At 37.6% G+C, this 19,131-nt stretch overlaps 1 protein-coding gene across 2 annotated transcripts in view; it reads right to left on the bottom strand.

Moving 5' to 3' along the window:
• LOC117407239 (E3 ubiquitin-protein ligase listerin-like) overlaps nt 1-19,131 on the bottom strand; it is a 61,878-nt gene that overhangs the window by 11,772 nt on the left and 30,975 nt on the right. Inside the window, exons 12-22 of one of the 2 annotated variants that reach the window (XM_059028697.1) lie at nt 13,893-14,082; nt 13,379-13,618; nt 11,008-11,161; nt 7,842-7,992; nt 7,238-7,436; nt 6,230-6,386; nt 6,003-6,107; nt 4,923-5,065; nt 3,901-4,036; nt 3,424-3,568; nt 2,198-2,411 (exon numbers count right to left, since the gene is read on the bottom strand). In XM_059028697.1, the coding sequence (XP_058884680.1) occupies nt 2,198-2,411; nt 3,424-3,568; nt 3,901-4,036; nt 4,923-5,065; nt 6,003-6,107; nt 6,230-6,386; nt 7,238-7,436; nt 7,842-7,992; nt 11,008-11,161; nt 13,379-13,618; nt 13,893-14,082 (1,834 nt within the window). Of the gene's footprint in view, nt 1-2,188; nt 2,412-3,423; nt 3,569-3,900; nt 4,037-4,922; nt 5,066-6,002; nt 6,108-6,229; nt 6,387-7,237; nt 7,437-7,841; nt 7,993-11,007; nt 11,162-13,378; nt 13,619-13,892; nt 14,083-19,131 lie in introns of both variants that reach the window. The other variant, XM_059028696.1, reaches the window with a different exon arrangement.

Genomic DNA, 19,131 nt, shown 5'->3' on the forward strand with positions numbered 1-19,131 from the left:
ACACAGCTAGATTTTTAACACAAACACATGTGTGTGTGTGTGTGTGTGTGTGTGTGTGTGTGGAACTATAACACTTGTCCTTTTTGCTAAATTAAAGCTCTGCAAGTTTAAATAGTCTATCATGTGATTTACCTTTCTAATTTGTGAAATAATGTTGATATATATTCTTTGTGGGGATAGTAGAAAGGTCTGAAAAAAGTCTATGGCTTATACATTCTTGAAAATGTTGAACCACCCTTTGCACTTTACACCACAATGAAGTAAGGGCTCACACTGAGGTAAATCAGGACCCTAGGTCTCCCAGAATCAGAAAGAACAGATGTGGTGTCATTTTAAGAGCATGCATGAATAACACCGTAACAATTTTTTTTTTTTTTTGGTTCCTGGGTAGTAAGTGTTATTTCCTAATTGCTTTATGCCTCAAAAGTATAGAAAATTGCTATTATTCCCCACAAACTTTGCTTTTGTGACCAGGACAGTGATATTTTGAAATTTACCTATTTTCCAGAACATTCCAGATAGATTCAGTGCTGAGTAAACTTGGAGTAACTTCTAGAACTTTCCAGTAATATAAATAGTAGTATAAATACAGGGGCCTTAAGCCCACCAGTTCAATTTAGTTCCAGCTGCCTAAGTGGATACATATCTGCATTTTTCTGAGATGGCATCAAGAGGCTGCAAGCATCCGGCAGACGCATTTTGCTATGTCTGCGGCCAATTTATCAAGACAAGAGCGAAAAAGTACTCCGTGGAAGCATCAGCTAAGATGTGTGAGGCGGGACTGGCCACAGCAGACCGAGTTCTCTGTGGGGAGGAACAACGTCAAGTGGGAGCCACTGGTGGACCCCCGGAAGGTGCTGATGCCACCACTGCACATCAAATTGGGCCTTATGAAACAATTTATCAGAGCTCTAGATAAGGAGTCGGCAGCCTTCAAGTACCTTCAAGACTTCCCTAAGCTGTCTGAGGCAAAGGTCAAAGTCGGTGTCTTCGTCGGACCACAGATAAAGAAGATCCTGGAGTGCAATGAATTCCCCAAGAAGCTCACTAGTAAGGAGAAAGCGGCTTGGAACAGCTTTGTCGCAGTGGTTCGGGGCTTCCTGGGCAATCACAAGGCCGAAAACTATGTGGAACTAGTTGAGACTCTGGTGAAGAACTACGGCACAATGGGAGGATGTCCCTCAAAGTCCATATCCTTGATGCTCATCTTGATAAATTCAAGGAGAACATGTGAGCGTACTCGGAGGAGCAAGGTGAGCGCTTCCACCAGGATATACTGGACTTTGAACGCCGCCACCAAGGACAGTACAACATGATGTGAGACTACATTTGGAGGCTGATTCGTGAAAGTGATTTACAGTATAATCGTAAATCTCGAAAAACTACTCACTTCTAAATCTTTTGTAGTCATTTTTGTATTACTTTAGTATAAATACATGTTAATTTGGATTCAGATGTTGTTTTTTTCTGACTTTATGTGAACGAAAAGACACAGATTCGCCCGTTTTCTCATTGGAAATAGGTAAATTTCAAAATATCACTGTCCTGGTCACAAAAGCAAAGTTTGTGGGGAATAATCGCCATTTTCTATACTTTTGAGGCATAAGCAATTAGGAAATAACACTTACTACCCAGGAACAAAAATTGTGTTACATAGTGTAATAATAAAAGAACAAGCACTAAACCTATGTTTTTTTTTAACTGAATAATTGAATTATCAGTAGAAAAAAAATGTTCTTTACCGTATCGAAAACAAATTGATATTGTCCTAAACCTACCTATAAGTTGTACATTCATATAATATGATAAACACATTTGCCCTGGATGTTCTAGTTCAGTGTTTGCTATGGCATTTGTGCTCCGGGTGCTTTGAAAGAACAATAATTTGTCTGACACCGATTTTCATAGATGTTTGTTTACTGGTAGAAAAACACACATCAGGATGAGTTGTTCTGATTTGTCAAGTTGCAGTGGTCATGCAACCATCCTTTTTCTGTTGCACAGCCTCTTGTGAAAGTATCAGAAGTACCTGTTCTAAAAAAAAAACACATTTATAAAATATCTTCTTGTTGCGTTGTGTATGGTGTGCAATGACCTTACACAGAACTGGCAGAGGAGGGATATTGTATAGGTAATTCATGGTAGAGCTGTTAACTGTTGCAAACATAATTATTGTGTGATCACCTACCAGGCTCACCTGTGATTTTTACAAAGAGTGGCAAAAGCAGACTGTGCACCCCTTCTGTAAAGAACTCTTTCCATTCGCTCATCAGGTTTGCTGGGAGCTTCTCCAGTAAATCTGGTGCAGGCGCTGTGAAAAATTCACTCAAAGCTGTAACTAAGTTACAAGTCTGACAGGCAAAAACCTGGGCCCATGGATTCCAGTAAGAGCCGGTATTTTCACTTACAGTCTGAAAGACAGTAAAGCCTACATTTAGAAAACAAAAAGTGTCTGCATACATTTGTTTTGCTGGTAACCCTGTAACAGTTGTCAAACTAACTTCACATGTCAGTCAATCAAAACAAAAACCTTATCAAAAGAAACATGAAGGAAGGCCACAGTATGTTGTTAACAGAGCTGACAACAGGGAACATCTATTGACATGTGGATTAGTTCAGAATACTGAGTACCTAGCAAGATATTCATAATGATTTCCAATGCATGTTTAAAACAAGCAAACAAAAAAAAGTATTGTACTTGAAAAAACTATTACAGCTGAGTCCATTAACCCTTTCAGGACCAAGCATTTTTCAGTGGGTAGCTCCCCCAGGACCAGGCGCTTTTTGGCTTAAAAATTAACTAAAAATCAATATTTTACAGTAGCATCTTCCAAATGGTGACTTTTTTAAGAACACTCTGGGGATCATTATAAAGTACTTCAGAAACCATACAAACTTTTCCTTTTTTTTTCCAACATTTTTTTTTTTTTCTTTAATAATTTTTATTATGTATTCTGCGTAGAGATACATGTATAAAAACGCATTATTCTATCACCCGAGGGACCTTACAATACTTCCTGAAAGTTTTGTTGAAAAATATTGATGTTTGGGCAAATTACAAGACATTGTTTCACCTGAGTGATTGCAATGACATAATACATGTTTATTCTCAGGGTCTTTATGAGCAATAATGGACACTACTCTCGATTTATTTTCTCAAAATAAATATTTATAAATAAAATAGTTACTCTTTTCATTATTATCAGTAATAAGGGAAAAAAACGTACCTGATACATTTAGTTCATGAAATAGTATATGTTTATATCCACTCGTTTCTTGATATTTTTAAATGTTGTAAAAACATATATATTAAAAACACGAGACAGAATAAATGTTCTAATATAATTATAAAGTCAAATACATCAGATTTAGAGTGTTTCCCCTTTTTAATTAGTGCTAAACAAGTTAACAAAACTATTTTACCTCCAGCCAGGCTAACATGGAGCACAAGATGAAATCCCATTGACTGTCTGTCATAAAAGATGGGGACCGTCTGATCAACCAGCAAATGAACCGAATCATTTGTACATTAAAAACCAGGAGGCTGGGAGAAACTTCCTTCAGATTGCTGCGGGAAAAAAAGATCAACATTCATGAGCTACCACACAGCTTCAGCAGCAATAGAAATAGGGCCACCTGTGTATGATTTAGAGACCATTAACAGCATTGTTAGTAAATTAATCATATTTAGGGTACCACTGAACTTAAGGAACAATTTTGCTCATTCAAATCCTTAGCACATTTTAAAGAAGAGACATTTATCTATTCGAGGATACCAAGATATTTATTAAATAGGGTCTGAGTGAGGAAAAATACAATCGCCACCACTAGTGTTGCTGTAAATCATTTGTTTTTGTGCCAGTACTGTATGTGTGCGTGTATATATTCTAAAGGACTTACAAGTTAAAGAGGAACACATCTTCCTTGTGGTTTCTCCATTCCATGACTGTCCTCAGAACCTCCATTAGCATGTCTTGACCTCCAGTAGCTCCACTTTTTAAACAACAGTGAATAACAGCAAGGTACCCATATCCTCCTGCAACAGAATATAACTTAATCTACAATATCCACTTCTTGTAATTCTCTACATAATACTAAATTCTCATTTCCAGGCTACCAGTGCAAAGGAAACCAAGATTATTTAAGTTAGTATCTTGTAATGTGTTTAACAAAACAGCATGCTAAGGGGAGTCATATTTTTCTTGCGGTCTAAATTTTGTTCATCTTTTTTTCATTTTACTGCAATAATTTTACATTTTTTATTTATGTATTTAGCCTTTTTACTCTGTTTCCTCAGTGCATTAGGGGGCTGCAGCAGGGATCAATCATGTCCCTTCTCTACCTATCTGACAAGTATCACAAAAAGGCAGTGATATTTTAAAAGGTGAAAAATGTAATATTTTTTGTTTGCTCAAATACATTAAATAATAATAACTTGCTACACTGACTTGCTAGCCACCTGAACGCACCTACAAATTTGATTTTAATCTTGCTGTCATTTAATTTAGAAAACATACCGGTAGTCATCTTCCTGTAACATGAATAATGCTAATTGCTAGCGTCAGGGTCCTGCATCAAGTCGGGTACCCGCGGGTGACTCGCAAAGTGGGTCAGTTTAGGGTCTGCTTGGTGATATTAAAAATGCATGAGGACGAGGTGAAACAAAAGATAGCGTATGGTTGATATCATGTAGTGGTGAATGGTAGTGTATGTGTGAATGTGAGAGCATGAGAGTCCGTTGACGCAGGCAGTTAGGAAAGGACAAACACTTGCGGGTTCGAGTCGGGTTGCAGGTCTTATTAATGCGGGTCGGGTCGCAGGTAAGAAGACAGTGCTGCAGTGGGTTGTGGGTTCGGGACAGGTCCCGTGCAGGACTCTGGTTAGTGTTACCTATACCTGACAAAGCAATAATCTTTAATCACCATGGATACTGGTAATATCAGTGTCTTCCCACTTCAAAAGTTCTGCAGTGCAGTAGTTCATTAACAATTCCTTTTCTTCTTTAAACAAAAAGGGTGAGAGACCTTGTATGGTGCAGAGGTTTTGTTCTGTCAATGGGAAAAAGCTGACAAAAAAGAAAATAATTAGTAATCTCATTCTTTACAGAGGACTTTTTTCACAGGGATCACAGCAGGACGCATGTAACCCAGCACTTATAAAAGAAGCAAACACAAAATTCCAATTAAAATCTAATTGCTAATACTCCAGCATCTCTTAATAATCCTCTTTCTCTCTGCCCACACATACACCAAAAGACTTTCCAGGCCTTGTAAAATAGTATGCAGAACCCTAGGGACATTTTCAAGTGTCTTAGTGACACTTCAAAAGACAAGACTTTGCAGTCTAATGTTTGACATTACAGAATTTCATACACATTTGTGAATTAAGAACCTCAGCCTATTACAGCCAATAAAATAGTAAGCAGCAAATTAATTTTATAATTCTAGAATGACAAGCTGGCTGCACTTTTAGCTTCGTTAACAGATAGTATTTGTTTGAAATAGGTCTCTCTTTATACAAATATTTTGTATTACATAATACCTGTTTACTTTTAACCAGCCTTTAAAATTGTATTGTTGAAAAACTATGGGCCAACTATATTTTTTAAACGCCATCATTTGAAGCAAGCGCAAAAGGTGAATGGACATTTTCTGAGAGGCATAAAACTAAAAAGAAACAACTTAGTTGCAGATAAAAGAAGTTGAGTTACTGATACAAGTATTTTATACCATAAACATTACTTGCTTTTGTTTATTAGCTGTTTTTCAGTTCAAAATTCTAATTTGGTCATTTATACCGAGGATTACTGTTGTATTGTTTTATTAAAATTAGACTGTATATGGAGGGAGTCCAGCTTATAGGGATATAGCTGTTAAGTGGCATTTCTTGTAACATTAGTTGTGGACAGCTTTTATCATATTCCTCCAAAGATGGGACCAATTCTGACTACACTGGACAGCCTTTCTATTATGAATAAATGTGATGAATTTGTATGAACTTACCTTTCAATTGTTTCATAAAGCTTCTTTAGATCAGAACTACTGACTTCTTTTGTTTCTGTATATTTTGCCAGAGTCAGGGTCCACAATGACCCATTCTGCATAGACCTGTTTGGGGAATAAAACAATATGTTGAAATTTCCATTTGCTGTCACTGCTAGTTTTGTTCCGATACATTGGCTATAGCCTTATTAACCTTTTTTTTTTTAAATAAAGATGAAACACTTTACCTGGAAAACAAGGTTTCGAGAACATTAAACAATTTTCCACTTTCTTTGCTTATTCTTTCATGTGTAATGTTCATTTCTTGACACCACAATTCTGACACCACAGCAGGAAGAATTTCAATTTCTTCACACCACTGCAGCGAGTAGAGTACTTCGGCAACTAATTAAAAACACACATAACAGGGTTATTTCCAGCTCAATTAAGTGGATCATCACTGAATTCCACAAAGATAAAGGAGAAATGATGACAAAAGCGTTGCAGCAAGCACAGTGTAGTTGTTTAACCAAAACTACACAGGGCTCCAGACTGCGACTTAAACTGTTTTTGGCAACTGATGGTGTCTTTAACCCCAAAAATGCTGCCTCTCCCTTTGAAAGCATGTGTCAATATTTACAAGTGTGCTATGACGTCGTGCCATTAACAAAATGCCCCGAAAACCTGAAATAAAGAAAATTATAAGGAAGAGCTGAAATGCAGCAAAAAGGTCAAGAACTAATTAAACAAAAATCCCACCCCTCCAAAAAAAAAAAAAAAAAGTTCTCTTTATGAACTCCAATAAACCAATTGTTGTCTTTCGCCAGTTAAATCATAGGGTACCTAAATAAAGTTAAAGTTAACCTAAAATAGAGTCAACACTAAGTTTTGTTTTTTTGTCTTTTTAGCAGCAGCATCTATTCCAGATATAATAGATCTGGTTATTGTTTACCGTCAGGAGTTTGACAATGATTGAATTGCGCAGCAGCTTCCCAAGTTAGATGATGAGCTGGTTTCTCTTCAGCCAAAAAAAGCAAACATGGCAATTCAAGACTTTACCTCTCCCAAAGCAAAAAAGTTTGTCTGGAGCCCTGCTACAGAGAGCTGGCAGGTTTTATTATTCAAATACTGCTTTTCTTTCAGAACCATTTTCTAAAAATCTGTATACAAAGCTGAATTACAATTTGATAAGCAGAAAACATGATGGATACCTCCAGGGATGAAAAACAAAATATTAAAAAAAGATCTTCACTTACCTGTGCATTCAGCTCCAACAAGATTGAGTTTGTCTTTTTCATTAATACTTTCCAACATAATTAAAATCACTTGACCCAATAATGCTGCAGCACACAGATGACTTGGAATCTTGACAGAGGAGCGGAATCTCCATACATCCATACAGAGGTATTGACAATTCAAATTCAGTCTTCCATTTAACAGAGGTCGCTTCAGCCACTGCAATTAGGTAACAAAAAAATTAATATTTTTATTTGGGTTTGATCCAGAGCTGACAACAACCGAAACAAAACTGAAATGAGCACAAAGTAACTTTGGATAGCAAAGTGTCTTCTACTGAAAATAGAAGTCTGGTAATATATATAAATAAAAATATATAACATATATATATACAGTATATAGACACCCACACACACACATACATAATCTATAAAAACAGTCCAAATGACATTACTTTAGGAATAATGGGATGATTAATTATTGAAATATAAACCGTTCAACTTTTTAATATCCACCTAAAAATTATTACCAATCACATACTGTTGTATAATACTTTTCTAAATATACATCAAGTTAATACAACCGTACACCAGGTAAGAACCCATGGAAATGTATTTGTACAACCTGGGGAGGAAGAGCCTGTCTCATCATCTTCCATTCTGAATCATTAGGTGTTAAACACTCAATGAATTTCTCCATAATGTGAGAGCTGGGTGGATTAGTCCTGATCAGATTTTCCATTAAACTGCATACAGATGAAATGAGTACCTGCAGGCTAACAAAAAAATTATAATAAATAAATAAATTATAATCTGATATTAATAATGCAATAATGCAATCTTTTAAATAGCTGTACAGCATGTATAATCTTGTTAAAATATATTATACCACTAATCAGGAAATATTTCACATGCAAGTCTCTTAAGTTGTCTACTACTGCATTACATAGCACAAAACAGGAGATAGAAGCTGTAAAGAAGATTTGAGTTGTATGTAGAACAACATTTAACTATGGTTTAAACTTACACATAACATTTTTTAATTGTAACAATTGCTAGACCAAAACAACATAAGTAGAGCTGCAATACCATTATTCACTGTCTAGATGACACTCTTACAGGTGACCCATAATGGAAAACAATTGACAGACAAAATAATAAAATAGTTTTGGTCACCTGAGACTGCAGCTCCATTTTTTTCATATAAAAATATAAATCCTCTAGGCTTTTTTGACAAGGAGAAACATGGATTCAAGTTTTTTTTATTTTTACAGCTGCTAATATCTGTGATATTAATGTATGTTTTAGTGCATCAGGACATTTCTGCTTGTGACTTGTGAACTGTGTCGTGTCTGGAGTGCTGCAGGTGGCAGCCACCTTGTTTTCTGTATTTTGAGTACTAATAGTGTGTGTTTAAGATTTAACCATTATTATTATTTTTTTTTTTCAAATTTGGCTAAAAGGTGACTAATCTGTAACAGGGAGAGACCTGGACTGGCCGTCTGACGCATGCACGGTGACACGGAGAGGTGGGGAAGAGGGTGTGTGTGCTTTTCCCCTCTCTGAGTGGCTGGGAGGCGGACTTTAATGGGATTGCTACCCTATAAAGTAACACTCTGTTGTTTCCTCAGATCTGCCCCTTTAAACTGGAACAGCGAGCAAGGCGGTCTCGCTTTGACTACCGAAAGACGGGAGGATAACAAACGCCCGGAAAGAAAAATCAAAGAAAATAATTTTAAAGAAAGAAAAGGAAAAGTGGGGGATCGTTGGGCAGCCCCAGTATTTGTTGTACAGTGAGACAGCAGAGTGTAGGACGGAGTCCTGGGTCGTACGGGTAGCGGCGACTGGGGAGATTCACGCTGCGAAGTGCAGCACATTTATTTTGTAGTTTTTCCTTACTGTGTTTTATTTTCCCTGTTTCTTTTTGCCTTTTTCGTTTTTATAATTTGTGAGCACCTGCGAGTGCCGGACTGTAGCTGTACCCTGCCGTGGTATTCCCTGTTGGTTCTGGATACCATAGCTGGTAGCCAGACCACGGACCACAAGCGCCCTCTACGGGCTCAAAGAAATCAGTACACCTCACCAGAGTACAAAAGAAAATAATAAAACCGAGCACCTGTGTGGTGTTGTCAACTACCATTTCTGTTTCCCGTGTCAGTGAATACCCGCACCCTCCCACAAATCTTTAATTAAATATGACAAATCATACAAGAATGTAGCAGGAGTTAAAAGTTTGCGTCATGAAACCAATTTTTCAACAACAGGGAAATGTCTCCCTTACATTGCAGCAGGACTAAAACTTGTATTAAGTACATAATTTATTTGTATAATCACTAGTCAGTATAAAAGTCTCCACTAGGACCCAGTGGAAACACCAATCAGCTGAGGTACTGTTGGTGCTCAAGCCCGGGCGTCATTTGAGAGGGATGGGGATTGGGGGGGTGGGGTGTGAGCGGGGCAACAGAGGCAGTCGTCAGTTGTCAGAGGGGGGCCCAAACGGCAGTTTCTGTGAGAAATTAAAAGGCTTAAAAGGAAAGGGTTCATGCTTCGGGACATCGAAAGTGCAGCGATTAGCCTGACATTAATGAAACATTCTCTTTTTTAAAAAAATTGTTCTGCCTAAAAAAATGTCATAGCAACAGCCACTGCCAAGTTATTGTGATAATTTGTTGAAATTCAAAATTAACGATAACAGCTGTTGTGTACGTTGTGTTACAAAAAGCAAAAGAGAAAGGTACATTTTACTAATAATTCTGTTCAAGTGTTTAAGATGTGTTCTGGGAAGTTGTCAGTAATGATGGGCGGAGTTTCAAATGACACTAGGAAGTAAAGGGAGCAGCTGCGATGGAGACTGAAGCCGGATCTATATATATATGCTGTATATATATTTTTTTTTGCATAATTGTCTATTGATTTTTCTGCTAAAATTATTATTTACCAGGCTTATTCTTTCAACGACAGAAAAGGGTGTGCATCTGCCATTTCTGCCCCTTGACAACTGTGAGTTAATTAAGTCCCTGTCGATGAAGGCTCTACCATGTGTTAGTTGACCGCACTGGTATTTATGCGTCCCAAGCCGAAGTCAAGGTCAGCTACCACACAGTGGAGCCTTCATCGAGAGGGCACTGTCACTATTAGAAAAACTATGTTCTCATTATTATCTTTAAAACAACACTTTAATATCTAAATTTACCCTGAACTTGTAATGATTTGTCGGGTACCCTTCTGCTGAGAAAAGATTTCGAAAAATAGTACCAAAAATATTCATAAAAGATCACATACATAAAAGAGAAAAAACAAATAACTTTATTAAACAAATCCTTTTTTAATTGTCAGAGTCGCTTATAGTTTATCTGGATAGTGCCAGATATCTGTATTGAGCAATATACTGAACTGTCCGTGTCGGTTTGTTGATATTGATGAAAGATGCTGAGCTCCAGTCGAGCTGACAGGCTTTGGATTGGCTGATGTGGCAGTGGCAGGTACAGGACTGGTTGGTTTTATAGTTGCAAAGTAGTGATTGGCTGGTTTTGGTGGATAATAAAATAAATTGTGTCTTTGTTTAGTATTTACTGACCAAAAAGCCAGTACTTGTGCGGATTGATTTTAAATTTGATTCACAGTTGATGCTGTGATGTAGCAGCCGGCCTCTACCGTCTGATAGAAGCCCGCTATAGCTGAAAGCTGATTGGCTGATGGTACTGAATGGTTTTCTTATAAATGTGAGTTAATCACTTTAAATCTCTTTCAACCTATATATTTGTTAATGGAAAACAAGAAAAACAATTTACCTTTTTACACCCATAGTTGAATTTAGAATTTGGTTCTTCACCCATAGTGCAGAACTATGTAAGAAGGTCCCTTCCCCAAAATCAGTTCCAATCTGTCCAACCAGTGATTGTATACCAGCAAAACATGCATGGTTCAGTTTCTGCAGCAGTGAGTCTTCCAGAAAGAATATGACATGAATTAGTTATCACCAAACTTCCCCACATTGTTTTTTTTACACACAGTATGCAATCCTCTTGCCTACCCAAAGTGCCCAAAAGACAACTTATGTATACCATAAGAGACAGGGCCAGCTGTACATATTAACTTTTTAATATATATGTAATCCCTGGTAGCCTGCCTGAGACCTCATCTCCTGCAGTACAACATTAAATCCCTCAATGTAAACAACATCCTTAGTTGTTCTACTTTAAACTACAAAGGGATAACAACAAAGATGATGCACATTCCAGTTATTATTATTTATTATTATTTACAGACGTGCTCAAATTTGTTGGTACCCTTACAGCTTATTGAAATAATGCTTCATTCCTCCTGAAAAGTGATGAAATTAAAAGCTATTTTATCATGTATACTTGCATGCCTTTGTTATGTCATAGAATAAAGCAAAGAAGCTGTGAAAAGAGACGAATTATTGCTTATTCTACAAAGATATTCTAAAATGGCCTGGACACATTTGTTGGTACCCCTTAGAAAAGATAATAAATAATTGGATTATAGTGATATTTCAAACTAATTGGTTTCTTTAATTAGTATCACACATGTCTCCAATCTTGTAATCAGTCATTCAGCCTATTTAAATGGAGAAAAGTAGTCACTGTGCTGTTTGGTATCATTGTGTGCACCACACTGAACATGGACCAGAGAAAGCAAAGGAGAGAGTTGTCTGAGGAGATCAGAAAGAAAATAATAGACAATCATGGTAAAGGTAAAGGCTACAAGACCATCTCCAAGCAGCTTGATGTTCCTGTGACAACAGTTGCAAATATTATTAAGAAGTTTAAAGTCCATGGAACTGTAGCCAACCTCCCTGGGCGTGGCCGCAAGAGGAAAATCGACCCCAGAGTGAACAGAAGGATAGTGCGAATGGTAGAAAAAGAACCAAGGATAACTGCCAAAGAGATACAAGCTGAACTCCAAGGTGAAGGTACGTCAGTTTCTGATCGCACCATCCGTCGCTTTTTGAGCGAAAGTGGGCTCCATGGAAGAAGACCCAGGAGGACTCCACTTTTGAAAGAAAAACATAAAAAAGCCAGACTGGAATTTGCTAAAATGCATATTGACAAGCCACAATCCTTCTGGGAGAATGTCCTTTGGACAGATGAGTCAAAACTGGAGCTTTTTGGCAAGTCACATCAGCTCTATGTTCACAGACGAAAAAATGAAGCTTTCAAAGAAAAGAACACCATACCTACAGTGAAACATGGAGGAGGCTCGGTTATGTTTTGGGGCTGCTTTGCTGTGCCTGACACAGGGTGCCTTGAATCTGTGCAGGGCACAATGAAATCTCAAGACTATCAAGGCATTCTGGAGCGAAACGTACTGCCCAGTGTCAGAAAGCTCTGTCTCAGTCGCAGGTCATGGGTCCTCCAACAGGATAATGACCCAAAACACACAGCTAAAAGCACCCAAGAATGGATAAGAACAAAACATTGGACTATTCTGAAGTGGCCTTCTATGAGTCCTGATCTGAATCCTATCGAACATCTATGGAAAGAGCTGAAACTTGCAGTCTAGAGAAGGCACCCATCAAACCTGAGACAGCTGGAGCAGTTTGCTCAGGAAGAGTGGGCCAAACTACCTGTTAACAGGTGCAGAAGTCTCATTGAGAGCTACAGAAAATGTTTGATTGCAGTGATTGCCTCTAAAGGTTGTGCAACAAAATATTAGGTTAGCGGTCCCATCATTTTTGTCCATGCCATTTTCATTTGTTTTCTTATTTACAATATTATGTTGAATAAAAAATCAATAGCAAAGTCTGATTTCTATTAAATATGGAATAAACAATGGTGGATGCCAATTACTTTTGTCAGTTTCAAGTTATTTCAGAGAAAATTGTGCATTCTTCGTTTTTTGTGGAGGGGTACCAACAAATTTGAGCACGTCTGTATTTCTTAGCAGATGCCCTTATCCAGGGCGACTTACAGTCGTAAACAAATACATTTCAAGAATCACAGTACAAGTAATACAATTAAGAGCAAGATAAATACAATGACCTCATTAACATATGAAGTTCTTCATTGACATATAATCACAATAATAACATCCACATTGGTATTTACTATATTAACAACTGAAATATAAGCACTTGTATTGATGCTTATAGGTCACAATTTTACTTTTAAAAAATCATGGTACAAAACAACAACTTACCTGACAAGTGAGTAATTTCCTGGCTCTGAGCACACAGTTGGAAAACTGTTAATAAAAGATCTTCAGCCGACGATAGCAGCAGACAGTTTTTAACTGAGCAAAAGAAGTTGGAAGCCACATCACAGATGAAGGACACTAGAGGCTCAATGTCACCAGCATCAGACAGATTTTTGGCTTTCAATAGAGTTGCATGTAGTTTTTCAATTATTTTTTCCACATAAACCTCACCAATAAGAGTCTCTGTTGATATATATATTAAAAAAATCCATGTAAACAAGTTCTACCTGTATGCAGCTACAGTATCACTTACAGATAATATATAGCCAATGGGAGACAGAAGATTGGCTCCTTAATAATCTGTTAAAAAGAAGGTCCTTTGCAAGTTTCATCACAATCTAATTATTATTTCTCAAGATACTCAATGTAAAACACAATTAAAACTTCTTGGGGAAAAAAAAATGTTTTAAACCCCCTAAGCCTTATATTTGTTCAGTATGAAATGAAATCCACTTACTCTTTTGAACATGCTGAGACAATGCTAAACTGATAAGTGCCCAGCTGTCTGAATGGGAGGATTTCAAAGTGGAGATCCTATTTAGCCCAATGGCACAAAGGTCCTCTGCCAGCTTTACAAGCTTCTCTCCCAACACTTCTCCTTTCAACCAATCTGAAGTTGCCTCAAACTTAGCTTCATCTGCACATGCCTGTAAAAAAAAAAAAAAAAAAAGTTTACAATTTGTTCAAAATGATTTGTATTTTCAAAGATAAAATGGGGGGGGGGGGGGGGGTCACAATGTTAACATTTCCCCTGTGTACAATACGAATTAAAATTACAATGTCATTTTTCTGCAGACCTGGAAAAAAGAAACTGTAAAAGCTACAACTATAGTATTTGACGCCATGGCAGGGGTCTGCAGACTTCATTTTCTCCAATGTTTAGAATTAGATTGGATTTGTAGTTTTTTTGTTAGTTTTTTGTGACCTGTAAATTCAAGTGTTTGAGAGGTGGCAGTTTTCCATCAGGTCTGTCAAAGACATGTTCTCATAACACAAGGCACTGTGTGTCAATGCTGCCCATTGTTGGGGGGGGGGGGTATTGGCTTTCTGCAGCTGGCCTCATGGAACCGATTTCAGGCTGCGGGTCTCCCAGGGCGGACTTCCCTCCCTATTGAGTGAAACAGCTTTTTGGCACCTGTCTCTCTCTCTATCTCTGTCTCACTGCCGTATGTTCCTAGCTCCTAGCTCCTCCGACATCTTTGAAGATGACCATAGAACTACAGGCCATTATAATGACTATACATTAGTGTAACACTGTCAGAAAGTAAACTGAATCGTATAAATTGAACATGTTAATCAATTTCCTTTGATTTCGATTTGGTCGGCAAGAATGAATGACTTTGAGTGCTCAGGTTTTTAGTACCGAATGCAGCTGATCAACAGTTTCTATAGCCGGGGTACAGCACGGTTGAAAAAATACAAAACAAAAACCAGTTATTTTCCAATTTTAAAGTCAGTTCAAGAAGTAATAACGTAAATAAAAAAGTACAATAACTGCAGACATCAATGTGTATTAAAATTAAGTAAAAAGTATTGTTTGTGTTGACTGACACCCAGCAAGCAGATAACCAAGCCTGCCTGTCTCTGAGCCTAGCTGGAGGTGGTGAGAACAAAACGAAGGCTTGGTATTTAAATTGTAAAGGTGCCGAGCGTCATTATTGTAAATATCACATTTACATAGCAATGTGTATAGAAACATATCCAGGAAATATCTAATATGCAGTGGTTTGCAGAAGTATTCACCCCCTGCAAAGTTTTCACATTTTGTTGGGACCTGAGTGTACTCCACAAAGCTTTCAAATTAGACTTAACATGTACAATCTAAACAAACTACTCCACATTGATAAAGTTAAAAAATGCATATAGAATATAAATAACTAAGATTTACAGAGAAAAACAGATTAATCTCAGTTACGTAAGTATTCAACCCTTTTGCTACTGCAGCCCTAAATCAGCTCAGTTGCAAATGATTTGTTTGAAAGGTCACAAAATTAGTGAAATGGTTTCAGCCTGTGTGTACTTAAAGTGGTTTAACTTGTAGATAATTTCCCTCAGGTATATAAAGACTTTCAAGCTGCAACTCACATAGTGATCCAACAAAGCAACCATGAAGACCAAGGAGCTTTCGAAATAAGTCAAGGATAAAGTGGTAAAAAGGCACACAGCAGGAGAAGGGTACAAGAAAATTTCAAAAGGCGCTGATTATCCCTCACAGCACAGTGAAGTCCATCATTAAGAAGTGGAAGATGCATCATACCACCCAGACACTACCCAGATCAGGTCGCCCTCCAAAACCGAGCAGCTGGGCAAGCAGGAAACTCGTTTGGGATGTCACACTGAAGCCAACAATGACCTTGAGAGATCTGCAAAGTTGAGATGGGTCTGAGATGGGAGTCAGTGTTCACCATCAACAATAAGCCGGTCCCTACACAAAGCTGGCCTGAATTGACAGGTGGCAAGAAAGAAGCCATTACTCAAAAAGCCTCATCTTAAAGCACATATGAATTTGAGAAAAAGCATGTAGATGATACTGCAGACATGTGGAAAAAGGTTTTGTGATCAGACGTGACAAAAATTGAACTTTTCGGTCTAAATTCCAAGCGTTACATCTGGCACAAGCCCAACACTGCACATCACCCAGTCAACACCATCCCAACTGTCAAGCACGGTGGTGGCAGCATCATGTTATGGGGATGCTTCCCTTCAGCAGGGACTGGGAAGCTTGTCAGGATAGAGGGGAGAATGGATGGTGCAAAGTACAGGCGAATCCTTGAGGAAAATCTGTTTGAGTCAGCCAAGACTCTGAAATTGGGGAGGAAATTCACATTTCAGCAAGACAATGACCCGAAGCACAAAGCCAAAGCCACACTGGAGTGGTTGAACAAGAAGAGAATTAATGTTCTTGAGTGGCCCAGTCAAAGTCCTTACTTGAATCCAATCGAAAATTTATGGCGAGACTTGAAGAACTGGAGCAATTTACCCGTGAAGAACGGGCAAAAATTTCACCATCCTGCTGTGCAAAGCTAGTAGAGACCTATCCAAAAAGACTCATAGCAGTTATTGCTGCAAAAGGTGCTTCTACCAAGTACTGACTTAAGGGTCTGAATACTTATGCAACCAGTAAATTTCATTTTGTACATTTTCTTTGCAAGATTTGCTGACATTTAACCTCCTCCTCATATAATAGTGTTCAGTTTTACCACTACAGCGTTGAATAAAAGAAGTTTGTTTGAAAAACTGTGCATACGTTATTTGTAATTCAACAAAATGTGAAAGCTTTGCAGGGGGGTGAATACTTCTGCAAACCACTGCATATGTGGTGTATTTCATATAGTAAATAACATAACAAACCCACTGAAAAGTAAACTTTTTTTTACTGAAAAAATAAACTGTAACATGTAAACAGAAGAGCTGTCTGTGTTACATGCGCTCAGATCAGGACTTCACTAACACCGAGCATGGAAGCTGCAGCATGCGCTCTCTCATATTACAACTGTACACAATTAAAGGTGCAGTCACCAATTAAGCAAGAGAACCTGAAGAGGGCTTAACCGTCCAGTAAGGCCCGCCTCGTGTCGTTAAATGCCCCGAGCCGAAGCCGAGGGCACTTAACATAACAAGAACATAAGAACAGTTTACAAACGAGAGGAGGCCATTCGGCCCATCTTGCTTGTTTGGTTGTTAGTAGCTTATTGATCCCAGAATCTCAAGGAGCTTCTTGAAGGATCCCAGGGTGTCAGCTTCAACAACATTACTGGGGAGTTGGTTCCAGACCCTCACAATGCTGTGTAAAAAAGTGCCTCCTATTTTCTGTTCTGAATGCCCCTTTATCTAATCTCCATTTGTGATCCCTGGTCCTTGTTTCTTTTTTCAGGTCAAAGAAGTCCCCTGGGTCGACATTGTCTATACCTTTTAGGATTTTGAATGTTGAATCAGATTGCCGCGTAGTCGTCTTTGTTCAAGACTGAATAGATTCAATTCTTTTAGCCTGTCTGCATACGACATGCCTTTTAAACCCGGGATAATTCTGGTTGCTCTTCTTTGCACTCTTTCTACAGCAGCAATATCCTTTTTGTAACGAGGTGACCAGAACTGAACACAATATTCTAGGTGAGGTCTTACTAATGAATTGTAAAGTTTTAACATTACATCCCTTGATTTAAATTCAACACTTCTCACAATATATCCAAGCATCTTGTTGGCCTTTTTTATAGCTTCCCCACATTGTCTAGATGAAGACATTTCTGAGTCAACATAAACTCCTAGGTCTTTTTCATAGTTCCCTTCTTCAATTTCACTATCTCCCATATGATATTTATAATGCACATTTTTATTGCCTCCATGCAACACTTTACACTTTTCTCTATTAAATGTCATTTGCCATGTGTCTGCCCAGTTCTGAATGCTGTCTAGATCATTTTGAATGACCTTTGCTGCTGCAACAGTGTTTGCCACTCCTCCTATTTTTGTGTCGTCTGCAAATTTAACGAGTTTGCTTACTATACCAGCAATATCCTTTTTGTAACAAGGTAACCAGAATTGAATACAATATTCTAGATGAGGTCTTATTAATGCATTGTAAAGTTTTAACATTACTTCCCTTGATTTAAATTCAACACTTCTCACAATATATCCAAGCATCTTGTTGGCCTTTTTTTATAGCTTCCCCACATTGTGGGGCAGTAATGCCCTCTTATGAGGGTTCTACTGCTATTAGAAAATGGATACATAAAAATAGAAATTACATATAAACTCATGTTTGTTTTTCTGTGATTTTATGCAGCACTAGTTTTTGTTGGTAATTAATACAAATGTTTTCCTCATTAATCTGTGAGTAATACGTTTTGCTCAGAATTCCATGTATGCTCTACAGGCTTTTCAATATCCCAGTGGTAGACTACATGACGCCTCCTGGTTATTTGCAATAGCCTAAATAATACCTCAAAAAATAAAAAATAAAAATCTTCTACATACATGGAAAAGTTCTTCAGTTCAGGTATCTCATACACAAAAGCTATCATGGTTTGTGAACCGTTTGTAAAACAGTTAAATTACGATTTGAGTGCAGGTTTGTGTATTTCACTATTTCAGCTACCGTTGGGTTCTATAAGTTTTTTATTTATAAATATCTAGTAGTCTATGTGTTAATTCTGATATTGTGCTGTTTGTTCAGTAACTTATTCACAGTGTATTGATAATGTGTATTCTAAGCCTCCTTCCTGACTTTGTTAGGGAAGAGAGCCGTGCCTGTGTTATTATTATCATTATTATTATTACGAAATAAAAAGTTGCTGAAAGTAAATCAGACTTCATCCAGACTTCATCCAGTTATTTGAACTCGTCATTCAAACCAGACTAGTTGCTATTGTGGTTACTGCATTGCCGCTGACAGCAAACACTATTCTCGATTGTTTTTTTCTTGCTATACTAAATTTAAATAGCTAGACTGAGCGTATAGGACAGCGAGGAAGCTGACTCAATACATAACACTTGCTAAATATTTAAAATATAAACATTAGCACCAACACCTTTAACAAGGAAAAGTTCCAGTTAACAATGATAAGGGGAACTGTGAAAATGTTTTTGAAATGTTTAGCAACACAATGAAAACTTCAACTAAACAATAACGAGCCAGTATCCCTATTAAGGATGTAAATAACACATTACAGGTATCGGTATAATTAATCACTATGACC

The sequence above is a fragment of the Acipenser ruthenus genome, chromosome 8, assembly GCF_902713425.1.
Source record: "Acipenser ruthenus chromosome 8, fAciRut3.2 maternal haplotype, whole genome shotgun sequence".
Lineage (NCBI taxonomy): Eukaryota > Metazoa > Chordata > Actinopteri > Acipenseriformes > Acipenseridae > Acipenser > Acipenser ruthenus.